The sequence below is a fragment of the Miscanthus floridulus genome, chromosome 9, assembly GCF_019320115.1.
Source record: "Miscanthus floridulus cultivar M001 chromosome 9, ASM1932011v1, whole genome shotgun sequence".
NCBI lineage: Eukaryota > Viridiplantae > Streptophyta > Magnoliopsida > Poales > Poaceae > Miscanthus > Miscanthus floridulus.
The window spans coordinates 116,802,898-116,823,026 of NC_089588.1; the positions used below are offsets into that span (position 1 = coordinate 116,802,898).

General features: G+C 42.1%; 1 protein-coding gene across 6 annotated transcripts; it reads right to left on the reverse strand.

Annotated features, from left to right (window-relative positions):
* Window positions 1-1,329: 1,329 nt before the first annotated feature.
* LOC136482738 (disease resistance protein RGA5-like) lies at window positions 1,330-19,734 on the reverse strand. Of its 6 annotated transcripts, none has more exons than XM_066479937.1 (11): window positions 18,649-19,734; window positions 13,999-14,563; window positions 12,604-13,848; window positions 12,394-12,513; window positions 4,296-4,409; window positions 4,094-4,198; window positions 3,689-3,994; window positions 3,459-3,581; window positions 2,282-2,383; window positions 1,986-2,090; window positions 1,330-1,900 (listed from the first exon to the last, which is right to left on the reverse strand). In XM_066479937.1, exons 1-11 carry the CDS (start codon window positions 19,512-19,514, stop codon window positions 1,691-1,693), a joined length of 3,861 nt encoding a protein of 1,286 aa, XP_066336034.1. In that variant the 5' UTR covers window positions 19,515-19,734; the 3' UTR covers window positions 1,330-1,690. The 6 variants fall into 6 exon arrangements, with proteins under 6 accessions (XP_066336034.1, XP_066336031.1, XP_066336035.1 ...); XM_066479934.1 differs by having other exon boundaries at window positions 1,330-1,640; window positions 1,790-1,900; window positions 12,604-14,563; XM_066479938.1 differs by having other exon boundaries at window positions 12,604-14,563; window positions 18,649-19,036; window positions 19,102-19,282.
* Between the last annotated feature and the right edge of the window lie 395 nt (window positions 19,735-20,129).

Here is a 20,129-nt window from a genome sequence, read left to right on the forward strand (position 1 = left end):
CGGCAGCGCACGCAGGCACAACAGCTCGAGGGCACGAGGCGGCAGGGTCCATGGCGTTTATGGGCAATTGGGCATGGACCGCGCGTGGTCATAGCTGCCGAGACATGGGTGCGGTGGCGGTGCGGTGATCGGCCGGGCGTGGCGCACGCAAACGCAGGCAGCGGGCAGCAGCTGGGGCACGGGGATGGCTGCCTCAGGGAGCCCAGGTGTGCTGCCACTGTGGCCGTACATGCACTGTGCTTTTTTGTTTTTATTTGATTTTTATAGAGGTGGACAACAATATCAACTGGGTTTAGAAATCCATTTTTCGAGGTGAGAGATGTTATCAACAGACTGTACAAATCATTTTATGCAACCGCCTCTAAAAAAAATATACGTGATTTCTAGAGAACATTGACTGCGATATAGCAGCCTTAACTTTTCTGAGATTTCAGTTGTCATTTTATTTCGGTGAAATACGAAATCGTGAGCCCAGCCATTCCGTGGCATGCCAACGGGGGCTCTGCGCACGGCGGCAGCCGCACACTGCACGCAACGCAACGCGGATTGCCGCCACAAAACGTAACATGGGCAAAGTCATAGATTCGGCCGGACTCCAAGTCTCACACACACGTACACGCGAGGCTGTCCTGTAACTAGCGTGAGCAGACAACCCAAACCAATCAAAACAAAAATCTAGATTGTATAATAGTAACATATATACAATCGTGTCAGGCAGGCTTCCGTAGTTCCGTTGGTGAGCAACTTGAGCAGGTAGCCAATGGAGATCCATAATCGATGCGGTCTGCGTCCGCGACGTCGATCCGAGGATCAAACCCTCGGAAGTTGACTGCCAGGCGCAGGGACGGCGTCTGTCGTCCGTGTCAATCATCGGCTGCGTGCCCTGCGACTTGCTCAGTCGACGGTGGCCTTCATCGTGGCATAGTTGTACTCGGCCAGCGACTTGCTCAGCAGCTCCGGACGGAGAGGGCGGTGCACCATGTACGCCGGGGTGCTGTACGTCCATGGCGACGTAAGGGTAGTCGTCGATGATGTCAAGGATGGCTGCCCACACCTCGCGAATCTCATCAGGCCGCGTCGCTATGGCCTACGACTACGCGTCAGAGTCCGAGGGTACGTGATGGTAAAAGACAATTAGGAGTAATAAATAAGACAATTAGGCAGCTTGGCGCATATACAGTCAGTAAAACATGCAAACGAATCATCCGACACGTGCTTCTCGTGCAACACAATCTGCAGGAGAGAACTCCAGCAGGAACACTATGCACATCCTGGAAGCAAATACCTCACAAGTGTCGAAAATAGATAACTATTAACACCATGTTCTGCATCTTAAGGTTTTGAGAGCACACACAGCAACGACTTGAAGACAAATCTTCTCGTTATTACAGGGTTTTGGAAGGCACGCAGATGCATATGTCTACGTACTTTATTACTCGACTAAAAAAAGAGTTGTTACGAATTATATATGCTGTAGCCCCACACCAAGACATAACACACCTGAGTCAACTAAAATGAAGACTCACATGCCGAGGCGAAATTCTCCTTGAAACAGATTATTAGCATGCTGTGGATGGTCACCTCACTGGCGTTGATTATATATATAAACCGATGGATTATTGATTCGACAAGTGTATTGGCTCCTCTCCATTTGTTTCAGACACCGAGACTGCAGGGACCACCTCCTCGGTTACCTCATCCTCCTCTTTTCTGTCGGATAGGGAGATTGCCAAGGCCTCCTCCTTCTCTTCTTCTCCTCTTCTCTGCCAGAAAGTGAAGCTGCTGAGACCTCCTCCCCATTTGTTTCAGACACTGAGGCTGCAAAGACCACCTCCTCGGATAGTGAGGTTGCCGAGGCCTCCTTGTCGTCCGTGACCTCATCCTCATCCTCATCCTCTGCCTGGAAACAATATTTATTATTATATGGTGCTGAGAAGAGACGAGCAGAAACCAATGGCATTTAATTAATATATATAAATGAGAACCTCCAGGCCGAGTGCAGTTATCAGTTCCTCCAGCATTGCAGCCAGCCGTGGATATTCAACCGTAAGTATCTGGAGCGCTCGTTCCGTATCCTCAATTTCTTCCGTCTGTCTCCAGAAGCATGCAAAGCATTTCCGTTAAATACAACTGCATGGGTGGGCTACTCAAGGCATTGTATTATGAGAGACTAAGTTTGTGCAAACGAAAAATAATGAGTAACCAACGTAAAGTATGAATGAAGCAGCACAATGTGGGAGATGATGCGAGATAATAATCATAGCAATGGGAAACACATTACCAATCTTTTGAGGTCAGGATTAGGTATATTTTCATACACCCGAAGTAGTTCATGAGCCACACGGTCTTTGATGGCATTGAAGTGCTCACGAAATCGTTGCTCCTGCAAGCAAGGTAGCCAACAACCATAAGGGTCAACAAAAAAAGAGTGAAATTCACCAAAGCTCCTTGAAGTTACCTGTAAGTGCCATATAGGTTCCCAAAGTCTCAAAATACATTTTTGGGCCCTGAAGTTAGTTCAGCTCTCATCCAGTAAACGAGTATTTACACGACCCGATAGCTGACGTGGCATGCTGATTCAACGTTTACATGGATCTGAGTATCCTTTTTCATACGACCTTGGATGGAGCTAATTCTAATATGGCAATTGTAGCCCTCCATGAGATCTGTAACTTTCTAGTTTTGGGTTTTTATTTGAGATGGTAAAGATGCTTTTAATGTAAACTTCTCAGCAACATGTTAATCGTGTACCAAACATGTAAATCATATTTTTCGAATGGTGTCCGATAAAAATACTTTGCATACAAAAATTCTTGGTCTCATTGAGATCTACAAATTTATAAAAAATCTCAATACTCGAAAGATGTAGATGTAATCGAGTGCAACAATTTTCATATAAATTATCTGACTGCATTCAAACTATAAATATGTAGACCTCGTCTAGAGCTGTAACTTTCATATACAAAGTGTATTTATTTGACACCATACAAGAAAGTTATGAGTTTTCTTTGGCGACAAGTTTTGTACACGATTAATATGCTGCTAAAACTTTACAATATTTTTTTAGCATCTTATTGATCTTAAATTAAAAAAACTCAAAACTAGACAGTTATCAATCTCATCAAGGGCTACAGTTTTCATAAAATAATCATCTTCATCCGAGGTCATATAAAAAAATACGTTTTTTCGAAAACCGTAGAGATCCATGTAAGTGCTGAGTCAGTATGGCACATCAGCTAGCGGGTCGGGTAAGCACCCGTGTGGACTTGGATGAGACCCGAACTTACTTTAGGGACCTAAAGATACATTTTATGATTTTGGGGACCTATATGACACGTGCAGACAAATTTAAGGAGCAGCCAAGTCAGAAAGGTGTATAGATACTAGATGGTACGATTATTTCCATTCATAATGCATGGACTCAGAACCAATGACCCTATGGATCAAGTGGAGAGTACCTTATGTTTTGCAGCATCCCGGAGAGTCGTATTAGTTTTCTGCTCAACAATCTCGACTACCTTATTGTTCAGTGTGTTTTGAAGGTGTATCTGATGATTAACTTGGTCGACGAGTCGTGTCCTCTGTCGTTAATAATTTCAGCCGGTACAAGGCTTAAATTTAGGATCGAGACCAAGGCTACAAAATCTGATGATTGACTAAGTACAGTAGTGCATAGCGGGGCATATACCTTGCATTTTTGTCGTTCCAACAACATCTGCGAATCTGAATCAGACTTTACCATTCTATCTTCAGCGTATCTTATGATCTCAAGCGTTGGAGGGTTGTTAGGGTGGTGGATCTCGACTGCCTGCCTCAGCTCGGCCTCCACTTCCTCCACTTCCGTTGGGAAGCAAAAGTCACAGATGACGTGAGCCTTGATTCCCTGCAGTGATGAGATCTTTCCTAATAATCCTAGGTCAAGACCCAGCTTGTCGACCATAATGTCAAACACACGGATGTTCAGGTTCAAGACATGAGGCATTGGCATAGCTCCCTGTGCAAACAGTTTTATAAAGTTAGAGGCTAAAACTGGGCAACCATGGATTATTCGCAATGTATGTACGTAGTATCATGAGTACAGAGTATGACGTACCTGCAGGCTGAACATATATCTCAGTTCGTCCAGCATTGCAGCGAGTCGTGGATATTGGACGGTGAGTATCTCCAATGCCTGTTCCATAGCCTTGATATCCTCCACCTATTGTGAGAACAAAATGCATTTCCAATTAATACAAACTGGGTGGGTACAAAACATAAGGCTGCAATATGTGGATTGAAGTGAAGACGTGCATTACAGGAGCGTGATGTGCGAGGTCACGATCATGTATAGGTGTATCTTCTTGCACGGGAAGTAGCTTGTGCTGCACGCGGTCATATGTCTCGGAGAATAGCTGATGAAATCCTTGCACCTGTTGCAAGCACCAACACACAAATGATTTTAGGAGAGAGCCTTTTATTTTCAGACATTGCACTTTTGTCAGTCCATTTCTGTCAAAGGTTTTTTTATGTCAGCTTTTTTTAGGAGACGCTAAAAATATAACCCCATTTCAGAATATTGAGTTTAAAAGGTGGACCAATGGACCCTCTGTGTAAATGGTAAGGGAGGCGGTACACTTTAGAGGCTAGCCTTCGAGAATCAATTTTTGGAGATGGGCTTCTTTTACTTGGCAACCTGCTATGAAAAAACGGTGCGATAAGTAATCCTTTGAAGACTGCCCCCCCCCCCCCCCCCCCCCCCCAAAGCCTCAACCCCATCCCCACTCTGCCTCTGTCTCTCTCCCTCAATACGACACTCATCCCTTTTTGTTCCCATCATAACCTAGCACCCCAACCCCATTGGCAGCCGCACCACCAACCCAACCCTCTAGCCACCCCCACGCATCCCACCCCACCGCCCACCACCTCACTGCTACCGCCGTCCTAGATTTTTTGAACTATGAGCCAATGCCAAAACTTTTAGCTTCTACCGGCTCCTCCTCTCAAATATACTCTCCCAAACCGTTTTGCCAAATATTTTTCATAAAAGCCAGAGCCGAAGCCATTATAGAAGGAACATGTCCGTGCTAAATTGCCCTTTCGGGTGTCCTTAATTAGAATATAGAATCACATATATTATGACATACCCCCTTTGTCTCATAGGAAGTCAAACATTTTTAACTTTGACCTAATATGTATAATTAATTATTAATGTTTATGGTATATAATAAATATCATTAGATTAATTCTTGAATATATTTTTCTAATAAGCTTATTTTTAGATACAAATGTTGCTAATATTTTCTATAAATCTAGCCAAACTTAAGAATCTTTAACGTACACAGAACCCATAACACTCTTTTTTGGAAAGAGTATATATATGGGTGACACCAGTGGACATCCTTGTCTCTACAAAACTCATTTATTAGTGTAGTGGTCCTCGTGTAAACAAAATTCTCATAGGAAACACAAAACATTATTTATTACGGATGAAAATTATCTACCTCGGCGAACACCAGTAAAAAGTTCCATTTTGTTGTTGTTACTAACAGTGGCACATCACTTTTACTGTTTTCAGTAGATGAATAAAAACACCACCTACAAGACATTGAGTATTTTTGTCGTTTCACAGGATGGACATAGCATTGAATTGTGATGCACCCTACTAGACAGTAGGATGCAATGCAACATTCTCAACGCCCAATCTTGATGAAACTAGCATCTTCCATCATTCTCTCTCCATAACTCTAATGCCGTGATGCCTTTTTTGTCCATATGGCACTTTATTTACATAGATTGAAACCCCATTAGGACTAGTCTAAAATGCCATGAGAAAAGAATGGACGAAGTAGTACTTCAAGGGCCGGGCGTGCAGGGACGGGCTGAATGTGTTGGAGTTGTTTCAAATTCACTCCAGGATATAGGCCAGGCTTCTGACGGAGCGAAGCGGAGGCCCGTCGCCAGAGGCTTGGGCCGGGGAACAAGAGGTTTGATTCATTTATGTTAGCACACAGTTTTAAAAGATCTAAGTATGATAGCTGTGTTTACATCAAGCATGTTAATGGATCACCTATATATTTGCTGTTATATGTTGATGATATGCTGATTGCTGCCAAGAGTAAGATTGAAATCACTAAGTTAAAGAAGCTATTGAGTAGTGGTTTTGATATGAAAGATCTTGGTAGTGCTAAGAAAATTCTTGGTATGGAAATTAGTAGAGACAGAAAATCTGGTTTGCTATTTCTTAGTCAACAAAATTATATCAAGAAAGTTCTTCAGCGTTTCAACATGCAAAATGCTAAGGTTGTTAGTACCCCTATTGCACCTCACTTTAAGTTGTCAGCTGCTCAGTGTCCTAGTACAGATGCAGAGATTGAATACATGTCAAGGGTTCCTTATTCTAGTGCTATTGGGTCTTTGATGTATGCCATGGTTTGCTCTCGTCCAGATTTGTCATATGCTATGAGTCTTGTTAGTAGATATATGTCTAATCCTGGCAAAGAACATTGGAGGGCAGTTCAGTGGATTTTCAGGTACCTCAGAGGCACAGCAGATTCCTGTTTAAAGTTTGGAAGAACTGATAAGGGTCTTATTGGCTATGTGGATTCTGATTATGCTGCTGATCTGGACAGGCGAAGATCACTTACAGGTTATGTGTTTACTGTTGACAGTTGTGCTGTGAGTTGGAGGGCTACTTTACAGTCAGTTGTTGCTTTGTCTACTACTGAAGCAGAATATATGGCTATTTGTGAAGCGTGCAAAGAATTAATTTGGCTGAAAGGTTTGTACGCTGAGCTTTGTGGAGTTGAATCTTGCATAAGTTTGCACTGTGACAGTCAAAGTGCAATTTACCTCACTAAAGATCAGATGTTCCATGAGAGAACTAAACACATAGATATCAAGTATCATTTTGTGCGTGATGTGATTGAAGAAGGTAAGCTGAAGGTATGCAAGATTAATACTCATGATAATCCTGCTGATATGATGACAAAACCTGTTCCTATTGCTAAGTTTGAGCTGTGCTCAAGCTTAGTTGGTTTAATTGGATAGTCCAAGAGACTATTGTTGGCACCAGTGGTTTTCTATCTTTGTTATGTTCAGGATGAAGGGTTGATTTATGATACAAGATGAATTTGTCTCAAGGTGGAGTTTGTTGGAGTTGTTCCAAATTCACTCCAGGATATAGGCCAGGCTTCTGACGGAGCGAAGCGGAGGCCCGTCGCCGGAGACTTGATTCGTGGAGACTTGATTCTCTTGTAAGCCGCCATAGGCGTGTAACCCAAAACTCTTGAGATAGTGAGATTGTTGCTGGCTGGTGCCCGTGGTTTTTCCCCTTCACATCAGAGGGGTTTTCCACGTTAAATCGTGTGTCTCCTCTGTGGCTTGATTCTTTACTTCATATTCTTATACGTCGTTCATAACAAGTGGTACCGGAGCTTTGGTTGCTGTTAGGGTTCATGACGACGTCGATGAAGTTCGATCTTCCGCTGCTGAACTACGACACGCGGTTCTCGCTATGGCAAGTCAAGATGCGGGGGATTCTGGCGCAGACTCATGACTATGATGAGGCGCTGGATAGTTTCGGAAAGAGGAAGGCCGAGTGGACTCCAGAAGAGATCCGCAAGGATCAGAAGGCGCTCGCCCTAATTCAGTTGCATCTTCATAATGATATTTTGCAGGAGTGTCTGAAAGAGAAAACTGCTGCAGAACTATGGTTGAAACTCGAATCGATCTGTATGTCCAAGGATCTAACCAGTAAGATGCAGATGAAGATGAAGCTGTTCACCCTGAAGATGAAGGAGGAGGATTCAGTGATGAGCCACATCGCTGAATTCAAGAAGATCGTCGCCAACCTAGTGTCGATGGAGGTGAAGTATGATGATGAGGACTTAGGTCTTTTGCTGCTATGTTCTTTGCCAAATTCGTATGCAAATTTTTGTGACACCATACTTTTGAGCCATGATGAACTAACCCTAAAGGAAGTTTATGAGGCTCTCCAGTCTAGGGAGAAGATGAGAGGCATGGTGCAGAATGACGGGACGTCGTCCTCCAAGGGCGATGCTTTGCATGTGAGAGGCAGAACTGAAAACAGATCCTCCAATGATGGCAATGATGGTAGAAAGAACTACGAAAGGAGAGGCCGTTCAAAGTCCAAGCCGCATGGTAATAAAAAGTTCTGTGTTTATTGCAAGCTGACAAATCATAATGTTGAGGATTGTAGAAAAGTACAGAATAAGGAGAAGAGGAAAAACAAGTTGGCTGGTAAGGTCTCTGTTGCTGTTGCTGCGTCTGATGATGATTCTGGAGATTGTCTGGTAGTATTTGCTGGTTGTGTTGCTGGTCATGATGAATGGATTCTCGATTCCGCATGTTCATTTCATATTTGCACTAACAGAAATTGGTCTAGCTCGTATAAGCCTGTGCAGAAAGGGGATGTTGTGCGGATGGGAGATGATAACCCGTGTGACATTGTGGGGATTGGATCAGTTCAGATCAAGACTGATGATGGCATGACACGCACGCTGAAAAACGTCAGGTATATACCAGGGATGTCCAGAAATCTTATCTCATTGAGCACGCTTGATGCAGAAGGTTACAAATATTCCGGTTCAGATGGCGTTCTGAAGGTATCAAAAGGTTCTCTTGTTTGCTTGAAAGGTGATCTTAATTCTGTAAAGTTATATGTCCTTAGAGGGTGTACTTTACCTGGTTCTGATTCCGCTGTTGCTGCTGTTACTAATGATGAACCTAGTAAAACTAACCTTTGGCATATGCGTTTGGGACATATGAGTCACCATGGTATGGCAGAATTGATGAAGAGAAACCTGCTGGATGGCTGCACTTCGAGTAAAATAAAGTTTTGTGAGCATTGTATTTTCGGGAAGCATAAAAGGGTACATTTCAACACTTCTGTTCACACCACTAAAGGTACTCTTGATTATGTTCATGCTGATTTATGGGGTCCTTCCCGTAAGTCCTCACTTGGTGGTGCTCGTTACATGCTTACAATTATTGATGATTACTCTAGAAGGGTTTGGCCTTATTTTCTAAAACAGAAAGATGATACTTTTGCTGCTTTTAAGGACTGGAAAGTAATCATAGAAAGGCAAACTGAAAGGAAGGTAAAATTGCTTCGTACTGATAATGGTGGAGAATTTTGTTCGCGTGAATTTAATGATTATTGTAGATCGGAAGGCATTGTTAGGCATCACACCATACCCCATACTCCACAACAGAATGGTGTGGCTGAACGCATGAACAGAACCATCATGTCCAAGGCCCGTTGCATGCTGTCTAATGCCAGGATGAGCAAGCATTTTTGGGCTGAAGCTGCTAATACTGCCTGTTACTTGATAAACAGGTCGCCTTCTATTCCACTAAATAAAAGAACTCCCATTGAGGTATGGTCTGGTACGCCTGTTGATTATTCACAGTTGAAAGTTTTTGGATGCACTGCTTATGCTCATGTTGATAATGGAAAATTAGAGCCTAGAGCTGTTAAGTGTCTTTTCCTTGGTTATAGTTCGGGAGTCAAAGGCTATAAATTGTGGAATCCTGAAACAGGAAAGACTTTTATGAGCAGGAGTGTTGTTTTCAATGAATCTGTGATGTTTACTGACAGTTTGCCCTCAGATCATGTTCCAAAAAAAGAGCTGCAGCGTATGCGCATGCAGGTGGAGCATGTTGATGATGATACAGGTGTGCAGGTGGAGCCTGTTGATGAGCATGGTGACCATGATAATGATGTTGCTGAGGATGATGCTCATGATGATGTTCAGCAAACTCCTCCTATTTTGCAGTTAGAGGAGGATTTACCTATTGCTCAACGCAAGTCAAAAAGGACAATTGCACCTCCTAAGCGTCTTATTGAAGAGTGTAATTTGTCTTACTATGCTTTGAGTTGTGCTGAATAGGTGGAGAATGTTCATGAGCCAGCAACCTATAAAGAAGCTATTCGTTGTGGTGATACTGAGAATTGGATTTCTGCTATGCATGAGGAGATGCAGTCTCTTGAGAAGAACAGTACATGGGAGATTGTACCTTTGCCTAAGAATAAGAAGACCATCAGCTGTAAATGGATCTTCAAGAGAAAGGAGGGTTTATCTCCAAGCGAGCCTCCAAAGTATAAGGCAAGGTTAGTTGCTAAAGGCTACAGTTAAATTCCGGGTGTTGACTACAATGATGTGTTCTCTCCAGTGGTAAAACATAGTTCAATTCGTACTTTCCTTAGTATTGTTGCTTCACATGATCTTGAGCTTGAGCAGTTAGATGTGAAGACTGCGTTTTTGCATGGAGAGCTTGAGGAGGACATATACATGGACCAACCAGAAGGGTTCATAGTGCCTAGCAAGGAAAAATATGTGTGCAAGTTGAAGAGATCCTTGTATGGTTTGAAACAGTCCCCTCATCAGTGGAACAAGAGGTTTGATTCATTTATGTTAGCACACAGTTTTAAAAGATCTAAGTATGATAGCTGTGTTTACATCAAGCATGTTAATGGATCACCTATATATTTGCTGTTATATGTTGATGATATGCTGATTGCTGCCAAGAGTAAGATTGAAATCACTAAGTTAAAGAAGCTATTGAGTAGTGGTTTTGATATGAAAGATCTTGGTAGTGCTAAGAAAATTCTTGGTATGGAAATTAGTAGAGACAGAAAATCTGGTTTGCTATTTCTTAGTCAACAAAATTATATCAAGAAAGTTCTTCAGCGTTTCAACATGCAAAATGCTAAGGTTGTTAGTACCCCTATTGCACCTCACTTTAAGTTGTCAGCTGCTCAGTGTCCTAGTACAGATGCAGAGATTGAATACATGTCAAGGGTTCCTTATTCTAGTGCTATTGGGTCTTTGATGTATGCCATGATTTGCTCTCGTCCAGATTTGTCATATGCTATGAGTCTTGTTAGTAGATATATGTCTAATCCTGGCAAAGAACATTGGAGGGCAGTTCAGTGGATTTTCAGGTACCTCAGAGGCACAGCAGATTTCTGTTTAAAGTTTGGAAGAACTGATAAGGGTCTTATTGGCTATGTGGATTCTGATTATGCTGCTGATCTGGACAGGCGAAGATCACTTACAGGTTATGTGTTTACTGTTGGCAGTTGTGCTGTGAGTTGGAGGGCTACTTTACAGTCAGTTGTTGCTTTGTCTACTACTGAAGCAGAATATATGGCTATTTGTGAAGCGTGCAAAGAATTAATTTGGCTGAAAGGTTTGTACGCTGAGCTTTGTGGAGTTGAATCTTGCATAAGTTTGCACTGTGACAGTCAAAGTGCAATTTACCTCACTAAAGATCAGATGTTCCATGAGAGAACTAAACACATAGATATCAAGTATCATTTTGTGCGTGATGTGATTGAAGAAGGTAAGCTGAAGGTATGCAAGATTAATACTCATGATAATCCTGCTGATATGATGACAAAACCTGTTCCTATTGCTAAGTTTGAGCTGTGCTCAAGCTTAGTTGGTTTAATTGGATAGTCCAAGAGACTATTGTTGGCACCAGTGGTTTTCTATCTTTGTTATGTTCAGGATGAAGGGTTGATTTATGATACAAGATGAATTTGTCTCAAGGTGGAGTTTGTTGGAGTTGTTCCAAATTCACTCCAGGATATAGGCCAGGCTTCTGACGGAGCGAAGCGGAGGCCCGTCGCCGTAGGCTTGGGCCGGTATATACACCCTTGCTAGGGTTTCGTGGAGACTTGATTCTCTTGTAAGCCGCCATAGGCGTGTAACCCAAAACTCTTGAGATAGTGAGATTGTTGCTGGCTGGTGCCCGTGGTTTTTCCCCTTCACATCGGAGGGGTTTTCCACGTTAAATCGTGTGTCTCCTCTGTGGCTTGATTCTTTACTTCATATTCTTATACGTCGTTCATAACAGAATGGTATATAGAGAGAATTAAAGCAAGCTAGCAAGAATAAAAGGCACCAAAATGGACGTGCCAAGCTTGAATTGATATTTGGCTGTGAGATCGATTAAACATTTAATAGGACGAATTAGTTATTTTTCCTTGAATCATCACTGAGATTCAAGTTGGTTATCTGCTCGCCCATCTCGACTGCCTCATGATGGATTGAGTTATGAAGTACTATCTGATGATAAATTCTTTCATCGAGTCTCTGTGCCTGCTGTTAATTTTAGCCGGTAGGCAGAGATTGACAATTAAGAGCTGCGCGACAACTATGTATTTATAATAAAATCGACACTAGACAGCAGATTTAACATTATAATAAATAATGTTATAAGTTGCAATAATGTCATTTTGATATCTTCAGCTGGAATGAGATCGAACGTAGCAATAATGAATTATTAACTATCTGGACAAGAAAGGTAACTACGGCTGATGAAGAAAAGATATTCAAATCTGAAAGGTCGTACAACTGATACTTGATGATGATCTCATGAGTGTACCTTATTTTTTGCATCACTGGGATTCAAGTCAATTTTGATGTCGCCCATCTCGAGCACCTCCTGGATCATTGCGTTATGAACAGTCTTCAGATGAGCAATTTGTGACCCTAGTCTGCGCTCCTGTTGATCATTTCGGATTGCATAAGTAGGTGTATACAGTAATGATAAAACCAAATAATGTTATAAGTAGACAGTGCAGCTGGTACGGACCCTCTTTTTTTGTCGTTCCACCACTGAATCTGAGGAGGTCACCATTTCGTCTTCACGTGTTCTAGTGATTTGAAGGGTTGGACGGTTGGGGTGGATGCTGACTGTGTGCCTCAACTCAGCCTCCACTTCCTCCACCTCCCTAGGGAGGCAACAGGCACAGTCCAATACAGCTTCCACTGCCTGGAGCGCAGAGATGTTTCCCAATCCAAATTTGAGACCGAGGTCATAGCTAGTGTTAAATATTCTACGCACAGGGATGAGCAACCATATGTCTTCAAGCCTTGGCACAGCTCCCCGTACAAATTCTAGTGGGCACAGTCCGGCCACTCCGAAGTACCTCAAATTCTGGAATCTTCCACCACCAACAATACTAATTTTTGACGAGAAACCAGAGACCTGTAGACCGAGAGAACAGAGGTTCTGAAACTTGCCAAGGATTTCCACATCCTGCTGATACAGTATAGACAATTTCAGAGTCAACCTGCAGAGCTTGGGAAGAGCTTGAGGGTTAATCCACTTGGGCAGCTTTGAGAATACCAACGGGAATAACAGCAGTACACGGAGATTATTGCAATGTAGGACAAAACTCGGTTGCATGACAGCGTCCTTGCAGTCAAAAGGTTTCGACGTCTGGACTGATATAGCTTCTATCTTTTCCAGATTACTCAGGGCCTCTAGAAATCCCCGCACCTCTCCTTCGTCCTGCAGAGTTATTCCTATGCAGAGCGTCCTGAGGTTTCTTAGCTTGCCCAACTCCTTGATTAAGCACCTGTCTCCATCAGCACCCTGGATCGACAGCTCTGCTAAGGATGTCAGCTCGCAGATCCAATCCGGCACTCTCGTCTTGTCATCAGCACGTAGGCACATTAATTTTGTAAGCTGCTTCGTACTCGTCGGTAGTTCTTCTACCCCAGTTCTAGTCAAGTCCAGTGTCTGCAGAAACTTAAGATGCCCTATTTTTTTAGAGAGCTGACGGATAGGTGTATCCACTAGTGCAAGGTACCTCAGATGAAGTAACTTCCCCAGATACTCTGTATCAAGATGACCTTCCAGAGGACGACAACCCTCTAGAAACAACACACGCAGCAATTTAAATCTCGAAACAGGGGGGATGTTGTCTGTAACGCACCATATGGCATTAAATGATCTCAGTTTTGGCACGTCTCTATCATTAACTTCAATATGTTCTGCCCGGTGCAAGGCTAGTCGACGGACATCACTTCCTTGTGACCATTGCTTACTATCCTGCACAGCAAAAAAGTTTTCATCCCTGGACAGATTACGAATCATATGAAGTACCATGTCATGGACACGACAACCATTTAAAATACCATAGAGCTCCACTGGTTGGATCATGCCTCTATTTATGAGCTCAAGGAAGTAGGTTTCTCCTACCTTAAAAGGCTCTTTTCCTTCTTCTGTCTGGACTAGACCTTCAGCTATCCACCTGTAAATTAAGTCATCATTGTTGATACTAGAATCTTCTGGATACACAGTTAGATACAACATGCATGTCCTTAGATGACAGGGTAGATCGTAGTAGCTGAAAGATAATATCTTCTTCATATTGTTAACTTGTGGGTCATCTCCATGGCCAAAACCAACTGAGTCATACACATTGGACCACTCCTCTATTTGTTTCCCAGCCAACAAACTGCCTATTGTAATAATAGCTAGTGGTACACCATCACATCTATGCAGTATTTTTTGAGATACCACAGCCAATTCATCATTGTTCCCTGGCCATTTTTCTTCTGCGCCAAATGTTCTTGTATATAATAGTTTTCTTGACTGGCTTTCTGGAAGCTTTTCCATTCTATAAACTTTGCCAATTTCTTCAGAGACTTTAGAATTGCGAGTGGTTGCAATTATTCTACTTCTAGGATTACTGTCCCCGAAAGCATTTCTAATTACTTCCCATGTTTTTTCATCCCATATATCATCGATAACGATGCAGTACCTGTACATGAAAGGGCAAGAGCCATGAATCAATAAAAGCAAAATAACTGAATGGTGTCCATCATATTTATCCCAATTGTTGAGCACACTATTACATCGTACCATGTATAATAGCTACCAATATATGACAATTTGCATAAGGCACCCGCCGTATTGCTGCATGTAATACTAAAAAAATATACAAGTATGTAAAAAACCATTGCTTGATTGGCAAAGCATTATGTTTTAAATGAATGCTTTGATCCTGAGATGCTACCAAAATCAAGAATAACATGTCTTAAAAAAGAAGTCACGACTTTTTCTAGGATGGCCTAGATATTAACACATTAAACGGAAAAAAAGAAAAAATTACTCCTTTTGATTTTCAGAACATGTTACGGCAATTTGCATTGGTTCATAGGTGTCATACCAAATCTTCTATACCTAAAAAGACCATAACATCATCCTCTACCATGCTCATGCGTCCAATATGGAGTCCCGATCCACGTCATTGTCTCCCCAGTGCTCATGCACCCCTGTCCGTGTGCTTATATCATCCGGTGGTGCAGTTCAACCCCTACTCGGACAAACCAGCATCAATCCGTCTACATTATACCTCCTCTGCAAAGAAGGCCAACGCCACAAGATGGAACTCCAACTCTATGCATGAATTCCTGGAGAACTAAAAGCAGACCTCTGGCAAAAAGACCATGAACCTTGCCATCCGTGCACTTGTAGAGGTATAATAAATTCACTTTTTATTTTCTACCAGTTTAATTTAGCTACAAACCTAATGAAGTCTTGGTAATCATGGTATTATTTTTTTTTGTTGCAACGCATGACCATGATTCTAGTATAACTTATAAAACAAGGTATGATCTATACCATTGATTGTTATAGTCATTCAAGAGTCTTGGTTAATCCCAAATACAACTTTTATAATCTCAACAAAAAAATATCTCTATCGTTGATAGCCGAGATCAAATGATGAATCCAAATATTTAATATTAAACACAACTAATCACTACTGGAAACCGGCACTTTGCCGAGTGCCGGAAGCTTTGCCGAGTGTATTTTATCGGGCACTCGGCAAAGACGGCTTTGCCGAGTGTTTTTTTCGGCACTCGGCAAAGATGGCTTTGCCGAGTGTTTTTTTTTCGGCACTCGGCAAAGATGTATTTTGCCGAGTGCCATTTTTCGGCACTCGGCAAAATGTGTCTTTGCCGAGTGCCTTTTTTCTGGCACTCGGCAAAGATATATTTTGCCGAGTGCCATTTTTTGGCACTCGGCAAAATGCGTCTTTGCCGTTTGCCGAGTGCCTTTTTTCTAGCACTCGGCAAAGATGTATTTTGCCGAGTGCCATTTTTTGGCACTCGGCAAAATGCGTCTTTGCCGAGTGCCTTTTTTGGCACTCGGCAAAGAGGCATTTTGTCGTGTGCATTTTTTTGGCCCTCGGCAAATCATTTTTTCAAAGCAATTTTTGAGGCCCTAAATGAATTTAAATGAAAAACTTTTCAACTACAAAGTTGTATAACTTCTCAAGATCTACAAAGTTTATTTTGGTCATTTCTTCATTTGACAAAGCGACAATAACGTTGTTCATAAAATCTACATCTCTCTCATAAGTCTCATATTAGTTTCATGAAAGTAGAAGAGAGATATATAAGATTTGTGAATAATGTTACTACCACTATGTCGGATGAACAAATGACCAAAATAAACTTTGTAGATCTTGAGAAGTTATGAAATTTTGTAGTTGGCAACATTTTGATTTGAAATCATCTTGTCATGCAAAAACGACGTTTGAATTTGAAAATTTGAAAATTTGAATTTTTCAAAAGACCTCGGATGGAAAAACTTCCTAAATGAAAATTGTAGATCTCCAAAAGTTATGAAACTATGTAGTTGGCAACTTTTTGATTTGAAATCATCTTATCATGCAAAACTACGTTTGAATCTCTCAAATTTGAAATTCGAATTTTTCAAACAACCTCGGATGGAAAAACTTCCTAAATAAAAATTGTAGATCTCGAAAAGTTATGAAACTTTGTAGTTGACCACTTTTTAATTTGAATTCGTTTAGGGCCTCAAACAAGCAATTTACTCTCGGTTTAGTATAATATATGAGGATAGGTAACGGAATCTAGACACAAGTGACAGTGTAGTGCAGTGGTAGAGCAGTAGACACGCGATGGAGAGGTCGTGAGTTCGAGTCCCACCGGCCGCGTTAGCCGTGAATTTTGCGCAAAAAATGCAGCGACTTCGATGGCCGGTGGCGTTGGACGGACGGGCGCTGGCGTGTGGCGGCCTCCCCCGAAAAAAAATGTTTCTATTATTTTTGGGTTTTTTCGCATTTTCATTTTGCCGAGTGTAAATCTTTGCCGAGTGCTTTTCCGGCACTCGGCAAAGGCTTTGCCGAGTGTATTTCAGGCTTTGCCGAGTGCCGCAGGCACTCGGCAAAGTGCCGGTTTCCAGTAGTCAATATGGTAGACCAAATTAAGGGATACTTAAATCGAACATTTCATATCAAATATTACCATGGAGTACTGATCTATCCAGGAGTCCATATACAATAATACTCAACCTATTCTTAAGATGCAATCTAATACTACTTGGATGTGTCAACCATAGTGTCCAGCTCTGCTATTTCATTTCTTTTTTGATCTAATTGATGTATACATGATTTATTAGATGCGGTAAATCTTTTTATTTTTTTGCAACATTAGATATGCCATAATTGGGTGTTCAACTTTATATTATCTATTGATGCCTCTGTTTATAGCATAACGTGATATATTGATGCAAACGTGAAACTTTGTGTATGTGCCAACTTTGCCTACATGTCCAATGTACATTTTTTTGAGAAATATGTCCAACGTACATGAAACATGTTATAAAAACATACATGAAAAGTCATGGCCACATGGGCTTGGTGGTCTGTTCGGTCGCTCCGTGCCGACCTCGCGCTCTCTTCCATCTGCATCCTATCGCTCGCCATACAATTGGTCGCACCCTATTGCTTCTGTATCCAGTATTTGACAATAGTTTTTTTCATTTACCAGGTTAATTAATAAATTAGTTAATTAAAAAACCTAAAAAATCAAGGGCTCATATTTGTTTGGGGTATTACCTCTTAGTAAGCAAAGGGAGTACCATGCAATATTGTTAAAACTTATCGTGGTTGCAAGCGGAGGATGGTTGAGAACCTCTTAGTCAAACTGTGCTAGATGAAGAGGAGGATGACAAACTTATGTTGGAATCCCCTCCACTCCATTATGTCGTGTGTGGATAAACAAGGAAATTTTGAAGGAATAGCCTCATGTGCCCTTCTTCAGTCTTGTAATTATAGACAAATAGTTGTAGAGGGGGCAGGTATGTACCTCACAGATCACTCTACTGTGCATAATGCAGTTGGTTATTGGATAAATTTTTACTCTTGATCAGAACAGAAATTATTCATCAAACAGTGTTTGACTGACAAACGAAGGGAGTGGTCTAATAGCAAATTTGTTAGCTCGACGGTAAATTCATTGCTCTGGACTTACTTTGAAACATCACAAGTTTCTTGTAAAAACTGACATTGGTTACTACAACAAATTTGATTTTCAGAGGTGGGCCACCTGATGCGACTACCACTTAAGATAGAGTTTGAAAGGCAATTGGCTTAGGTGGCCTTCTTTAGAAAATCGTTTTTTAAGAAACTATTAAGTAGAACAAAAATAGAGCAGGTTATTAAACTCACGATATATACAGTAGAGACAGACCTATGAAAATTCAGTTTCTACCCCTTCTGAAAATTGATACATACACAGTATAGCTGGAGGCCCTTAGTGGACCACCACAAAAATAAAATGGGCCTACACAAACCGTTTTTATAACAGTTAATAATTATCCAAAAGATCGTCTATCCCCTATATCATCGAAAGGCATGGAAGTAGCTAGGCACATGATAGATGCGAAAGCTGATAATCAGTAAAATAACCTGCAACATGTATAGAGACCCGAATGATGCATGCCTCTTTAAGTAGTCTTAAAGTATCAGACTAAAAGCACTGATCAATTATAGTGCATAAAATTTTTCAATAGCATTGGGTAGGTAATGTGTACCTTTTTCCTTTGATGAATTTACGAAGTTTAATGATGAGCTGCCATTCATCCAGTGGCATCAGATCAGGAACGGTGTTCCTTCCATTATACTGATCAAAGAAGGGTTTCTCGTCCTCACCATTAATGAGATCAATTAGAATGTCCCTCAGGACTTTCTTTGGGTCAGGATTACGGCCCACTGGAACAAAAGCACCACAATCAAATTGATGATAAACCTTGTCATATACTGCCTTGGCAAGAGTGGTCTTGCCCAATCCTCCAAACCCAACAATAGAGATAATTTTCATCTCATTGCTGGACCTGTCACCCTCACGTATGGACAGCATCTCAATGAGTTTATCCCTTGGCTCATCGATGCCAACGAGCTGAGATGCTTTTGTGTAATAAGCTGAAAGGCGAGGATCAACAGTTGTTGCAGGTGCAGGATTGGCCACAATATCAACAATTTTGTACCTGTCACGGCTGTCGGCGACCTCCTGAAGCTGCTTCTCGATGCCATCAATGGCACTAGTGATGTCGCGACGAGCCTTGAACTTGCCAACCAGGCCACTCATCTTCTTCATTGCACGTTTGAGCCAGCCATGGTTTACAGGCTCGCCACCCTCGACATGCAGGAGGAAGGTGTCGAGGACATCCTCCATGTCATAAGATGCATCCCTAACTTGGCGAGCCCATACCTTGACCTGCTCATCGAGCTGATCCCACGGCACTGCCGCCACCTTGTGGAGGGCGGCCTCGATGCTCTCCAGCTCCCGAGTGACGAACTCCACCTTCCTCTTCACGTTCTTCTGCAGCTCGTATTCAGATTGGAGCAGCTGTAGTAACTTGGGGGCGAGCTTGCCCATCGCCCCCAAGACCACAGCCATGGTGGGGATCTCTCAAGTTGAATCACTCAAGGGTTCTGCTGGCTTGCTTTGCTCTCAAGGTTTGTTGCTGTGGATTAATGCTCTTCTGTATGTTAAAAAGCACCAGGGCTTGCTGGTCTCTCACTCTCACCTATTCACTGACGGTCCGTATTGTTTTCTCCTTGGCACTGCAAGGATCTGATCTGATCTGTAGTCATGTGCGCGCATGTAGCTTTACAGCTTTTTTTCGATAAAGGAAGCTTAGCACTGCATTTTTTTTTTACAGTTAAGTGTGGATCTTTGTCGGCCACAGCAGCCATGAGTCCATTACCATGTGCTTTGGCCTCGCTTCACAAGGTACTCGCATCCTTTCCGGTGTACTTTATTAGAAGGGTTTTGAGGTATAAAATGTGATAGTGGACACGCTTACAACCGCTGGTATGTAGGAGAGAATGACATTATTGCTGGGTGTATTCACGTGGCTGGCAACACGGCTACATCTTTTTATGATCGCGTACAGCTAGCAGGCGGGTCTATTGAGGTGTACGCCTCCTTCCTCGCAACTGCGACGAACATTATTGATTCGCTGGTAAACCACTGTCAACACGCGTCCCTAATGGTTGTTGCGGCATGCGC